Source organism: Limulus polyphemus, unplaced genomic scaffold, assembly GCF_000517525.1.
Source record: "Limulus polyphemus unplaced genomic scaffold, Limulus_polyphemus-2.1.2 Scaffold2213, whole genome shotgun sequence".
NCBI lineage: Eukaryota > Metazoa > Arthropoda > Merostomata > Xiphosura > Limulidae > Limulus > Limulus polyphemus.
Genome location: NW_013667823.1, coordinates 132,656 through 138,932, shown reverse-complemented (window position 1 = coordinate 138,932; position 6,277 = coordinate 132,656). Strand labels below are relative to the sequence as shown.

The following is a 6,277-nucleotide window of genomic DNA, read 5'->3' as shown; positions in this document are numbered from 1 at the left end:
CTTTTACCACAAAGAAACAAAAACAAATTGCATGATCCAGTTGAACTGTTTGAATAGTGGTCAGAGATGTTGACTTGAATAGTGGTCAGAGATGTTGACCAGCTGCCTTCCCTGTAATCTATCACTTCAAAATTAGGGATGGCTAACACAGTTAGCCCTTGGGTAGCTTTGCGTAAAGTTTGATAAATTGTGTTTTTTTTCCTGTACCTGGATTATGGGTTCATTTGATGTCATAGCTACCTGATGTGCCATTTTTCAATATTACCAATTTGAAACCAGAAAATATCCAAAAACAGACTTATTAGTTTATATGAGGTTATCCTGTGGTTAAATTATAGGGAAGTTATCCTGTGGTTAAATTATAGGGAAGTTATCCTGTGGTTAAATTATAGGGAAGTTATCCTGTGGTTAAATTATAGGGAAGTTATCCTGTGGTTAAATTATAGGTAAATTATCTTGTGGTTAAACTATAGGGAAGTTATCCTGTGGTTAAATTATAGGGAAGTTATCCTGTGGTTAAATTATAGGTAAATTATCTTGTGGTTAAATTGTGAGTGTGTTCATCCTGATAGTACGGGTTGATTGACAGTTAAAGTGTTCATCCTGGTTGTAAATATTTACTGAGAGTGGTTAGTTTAAATATTATCTCTTAACCACCGATTAATTTCGTATAGCTGAACGAGTCACTATTTTGACAAATGTATTACAATTAAACACACACACTCTCTTTCCAAGCACAGTAGATTAACCAGCATGATGAAAAGTATAACAATACAGAATTAGGAAAAAGTAAATAACAGTATAATGGATTACAACACTTACTGTAATTATATTTACCTTGGCAAATTCATTAATATTACTATAGTACTTAATAGTAAGGATCGTGATGAAACAAAATGGCAGCCGTACAAATTGCCCATTTAAAACCACCTGTAAAATGTCTGAATATTAACAATGATTATTTTACAGTATTGGCTGAACAAAACTAAAGGTTATTGTATTTATAAAGCCACCCTAAATCTGTGTTTATGGAGTGAATCCAAAATTTAATCATTTCAACAAATTTTTGTCTAAGTAAGTAAATGACTTTTCTAGACAAGCGTACAGAAAAAAATGATGAAACATATCACAGAACTCTTCCATCTGGGGTCTCAATGATCCCTTTCTTGTACCGAGAAGAACACCAGTATATATATATATATATATATATTAACGAACAATGCACTACTTCGAGTTTATAATTAGATTTGAAGGTAGGTTGGTAGACATCTTAAACACACTTAGTGTTGCTGGCACACAAAAATATAACTAATAAAAAGGAAACAAACAAGTACAATAAAAAAATTGTTAATGTTATAAAGACAATATATATGTAACCTAGCTAGCTATAGTAATATAGAAAATTTTAATGCTACAAAAAATTATCGAAACAAGAAATTAAAAAACTACAAAAACTGAGTTACTTAAAATTTAAAACATTTTATCCCTACTTTAGCTCAGACTGACATAATTAGTGATTTGTCAAAGTAGAGATAATTTTTTAAAAATTTTAAGTAGCTTAGTCTTTGTAGTTTTGACTTTCTTGTTTCAATACTTTTTGTGACATTAAAACTTTATATATTACTATAGCTAGCTAGGTTACGTATATATATCGACCCCTACTTGTCTTTATAAAATTTACAATTTTTTTTTATTGTACTTATATATAAATGTATCAAAACTGTTTATCTACAGACAGAGTTACTTAGAAGTACTTTCTTTTTACATTTTTTTGAGATTTCAGTATGATGAAGATTAGACAACATTGTTTAGCAATTGAATTGTTGAAAACTAATAGACAAAAAACTTGGAAATGTTAATTATTAAGTGACAGTTAATAATCTTATGGTTGATTACCTTGTCTTGGGATGTTCACATGGAATGTTACGAGATTGGGCAAACTTATCAAAGTCATCGACTTCTGCCTGTTTTTCATTCTGAAGCTGATTGGATGCTGACACAGTTTTTATCTGAACAACTGCACTGGTGGCATTTGTAGATCCTAAGTCTGGTAATGGAAAAAAAGGCAAAAAGATAGTATTACGATATTAAAGTTACAACATCAAGTGCTGAGTGTCAGTGAAGCAAATCAATAAGAAGAAAGGCTCACCTTTCGAAAGCTCTTGGGTTATAGGGTATCTTGCTTTTAAAATTAATAAAACTAATATCTGTGATAAAAATCATGTTAGATCACAAGGGGATTGTTATCCACATCCTTCTTAATCTCTCTACTACTGGTTTTAAGTTGAAAATTTGTAAAAAACATCAGGTAGCTCAGACATCTGCTTTATTTTCATGTTCATGAGAGAACTTCACAATTACGTTAGAAAACAAACCTTTAACCACAGTATAACTTCTCTATAATTTAACCACAGGATAACTTCCCTATAATTTAACCACGGGATAACTTCCCTATAATTTAACCACAGGATAACTTCCCTATAATTTAACCACAGGATAACTTCCCTATAGTTTAACCACGGGATAACTTCCCTATAATTTAACCACAGGATAACTTCCCTATAATTTAACCACAGGATAACTTCCCTATTATCGGTATACATATACTGTCATGATGAACAAACTCACTATCGGTATACATATACTGTCATGATGAACAAACTCACTATCGGTATACATATACTGTCATGATGAACAAACTCAGTATCGGTATACATATACTGTCATGATGAACAAACTCACTATCGGTATACATATACTGTCATGATGAACACACTCAGTATCGGTATACACATACTGTCATGATGAACAAACTCACAGTATCGGTATACATATACTGTCATGATGAACAAACTCACTATCGGTATACATATACTGTCATGCATGACAGTATATGTATACCGATAGTGAGTTTGTTCATATGAACACTTTCTCAGTTTAAACAGCTACTGTCAAAAAATGGTTGCTATAGTGATAAACATTATATCAGTTGAAACAGCTACTGTCAATAAACGGTTGCTATAGCGATCATCTTCGGCTAACACTAAATGATGCTAACTATCATCTTAGCTAACACTAAATGATGCTAACGATCATCTTCGGCTAACACTAAATGATGCTAACGATCATCTTCGGCTAACACTAAATGATGCTAACGATCATCTTTGGCTAAAACTAAATGATGCTAACGATCATCTTTGGCTAAAACTAAATGATGCTAACGATCATCTTCGGCTAACACTAAATGTAGTTAAGTGATAACAAAAGTTAATTTTCCAAACAAGTAAATTTGTAAGAAACCTCACCTTCTGAACAATTTCTTCCTCCTACCAAACGGAGAGAATGAAACAAAAAACACATATTAGACACACACACGCACACAATAAAACAAACATTAGGTACGTAATTAAACATGGCACAAAATCAAGCTTCAAAGAAAATAAATCTATTTGTAACATCCCACTGAGATAACTCAGCATCATCACATCAAAACAGAATGTTGCCTTCCAAGTGTGTAAAATATTAATAAAAAACTAGTAACCCGTAAAACAAAAGATTACCACTTCAATAAATGGACAACCACAAAGTATTAACCTTTAATAATTCCATTTTTGTCATCACATTTATTTGTATTTCTCACTTATTTTAGAATAACCATCCACTTTAATGATGCTTAAACATTCCTATTAATACTTACAGGCTAATTTTATGCCTTTTAAGTTTTAAGATTTATTATCCAGTAAATTTTATATACTTAATATCACTGTTTTTTTCCCCCCTGATTTTGTTTATTTCTCCTAAGTTCTTCGTGACATCACTTGTGAATGGTTGTGAAGATGTCAAATCAGTGAAATATAGCAAATAAAATTACTGTCTTTTAACCTTGAATTTGTTGTACAGGATAATTTAATACTAGACAAGCAGTTATGTTACTACGGTAAGCAGCTTATAACCGTAGCTGAAAAGCTATGAATGTTCTTATTTTCCTTGAAATCCATAATGGAACAGTTAAGAAAGATGTGTTCGAAACCAATTACGAAAAAAGGTGGGTATTAACCAGAATGTGACAGTTTAGAAAGAAACGTTTAGCTATAACTGGCCAAATACGAAAGATATATTCAAATCCATTGTGGGACTGTTAAGAAAAAAGGTGGGTATTAACCAGAATGTGACAGTTTAGAAAGAAATGTTTAGCTATAACTGGCCAAATACGAAAGATATATTCAAATCCATTGTGGGACTGTTAAGAAAAAAGGTGGGTATTAACCAGAATGTGACAGTTTAGAAAGAAACGTTTAGCTATAACTAGCCAAATACGAAAGATATATTCAAATCCATTGTGGGATTGTTAAGAAAAAAGGTGTTAATCCCACAAAATATCAGTTAAAAAAAGATGCGTTACAAACCGTAAGGAACCAGTTAAGAAAAAAAAGTTAAAAACATAATGGACTACCTTGGAATGAGGTAATAAAAACATTAAGAGGCTAGTTAAGAAGAAATGTTAAAAGCCATAATGGGCCAGTTAAGAAAGAAGTGTAAAAATGATTAGAAGTGAAATTGTGATATTTCTAGCTCACGAGTGTTCTGTTTAACTTAATTCAGTGGAAATCCAAAAGTCAAGCAAGTATCTGATATAATCTATATTATTTGATATCGTTTTACTTGATACTTGATCTGATCATAGACATTCTCAATACCTAAAAACACAACACAAGTGGTAACACGGGAACACAAAAGCCAATAATGATCACTACAATAAAACATAAGCAAACAAATAATGCCAAGCTCACTAAACCTATATACACACACATATACAGTATAAACAACAACACATACCTCTTGAGGCCTGACTTTAGGGTATGAGAGTGAACTAAGACTCTCACCAGCCTGATCCACATTGCTGTTTTCATCACTAGGACTAACACTGAAATAAACAAGTGAATCGTTTAAAGAGTCAGCAAACTGTTTATTCAGAGTGGCTGCTTCAACTGAAAAACTGTTTATCACTATAGCAACAATTTATTGACAGTAGCTGCTTCAACTGAAAAACTGTTTATCACTACAGCAACCATTTATTGACAGTAGCTATTTCAACTGATAGTGTTTATCACTAACACTAAATGATGCTAACGATCATCTTCGGCTAACACTAAATGATGCTAAAAAATAAACTCTCCTGAGTGGGAGATAGTGTGTTGGTCCCAATACTCTGTAACAGAATAAACTCTCCTGAGTGGGAGATAGTGTGTTGGTCCCCATACTTTGTAACAGAATAAAGTCTCCTGAACTAGAGATAGTGTGTTGGTCCCCATACTTTGTAGCAAAATATACTCTCCTGAGTGGGAGATAGTGTGTTGGTCCCCATACTCTGTAGCACAATAAACTCTCCTGAACTGGATACAGACTGTTAGCCTATACTACGTGTAGTGTAACATACATACCTGAGCTTGTAATAGAAGGTTGGTCCCCTTTATCTTCAGAAGGCTACAGTAAGAGAAAGATGCAGCAGTTAGAATTAAAACCCGAATAACACATCACCTTTATGAGAGAAACATTTTTCTAATAGTATCAGTCAAACTCAATATTATATTACCCCCTTTCTTTTTACTTAGTCTAAAAGTAAAAAATTTTAAATATATTACTGGTCTTATTTTATTTACACATTTACCTTAGTTTACTTTATGACCATGCCGTTATCAGTGTGTTAACAGTTCACCTGTATACACAACCATGGCTGGCGTTATCGTTCTAATAGCATTTAAAATGGGTCTAACAATTTAGTACACACAACTAGAGCTGTATTTTCTTAGCTTGAAGTACATTGTAGTAATTGGGTTTTTAATAAAATGTTGTAAAGCTAGGTTGGTACTCAAAGGGATGAGATAAAAAAAAAATTCTAACCTTATCTTGTAACCATCTTTCCATTTCATCAAAGTCTTGTTCTTTGTGTAGCTGAAAAGAAATGAGCGTCATAAGCTGTGGCCTACAAGAAACACTAGATGTATTTACTCATTTAAAAATAGCTTAACTCCTTTTTGATTTCATGAAACTGTGTGTTTGTATAACTTAATATAACATCCTTACTTGCCTGTAGATATTAAAATAATGACCATCTTCAGCTAACACTAAATGATGCTAATGATCATCTTCAGCTAACACTAAATGATGCTAATGATCATCTTTGGGCTACAGAGTATGGGGACCAACACACTATCTCCCACTCAGGAGAGTTTATTTTGCTACAGAGTATGGGGACCAACACACTATCTCTAGTTCA

At 32.5% G+C, this 6,277-nt stretch overlaps 1 protein-coding gene across 1 annotated transcript in view; it reads right to left on the bottom strand.

The window, feature by feature from the left end:
• Window positions 1–1,892: 1,892 nt before the first annotated feature.
• LOC106466287 (TOM1-like protein 2) overlaps window positions 1,893–6,277 on the bottom strand; it is a 20,806-nt gene continuing 16,421 nt past the window's right edge. Inside the window, exon 11 of the mRNA XM_013926554.1 lies at window positions 1,893–2,047. Within this exon, the coding sequence (XP_013782008.1) occupies window positions 1,893–2,047 (155 nt within the window). The remainder of the gene's footprint in view (window positions 2,048–6,277) is intronic.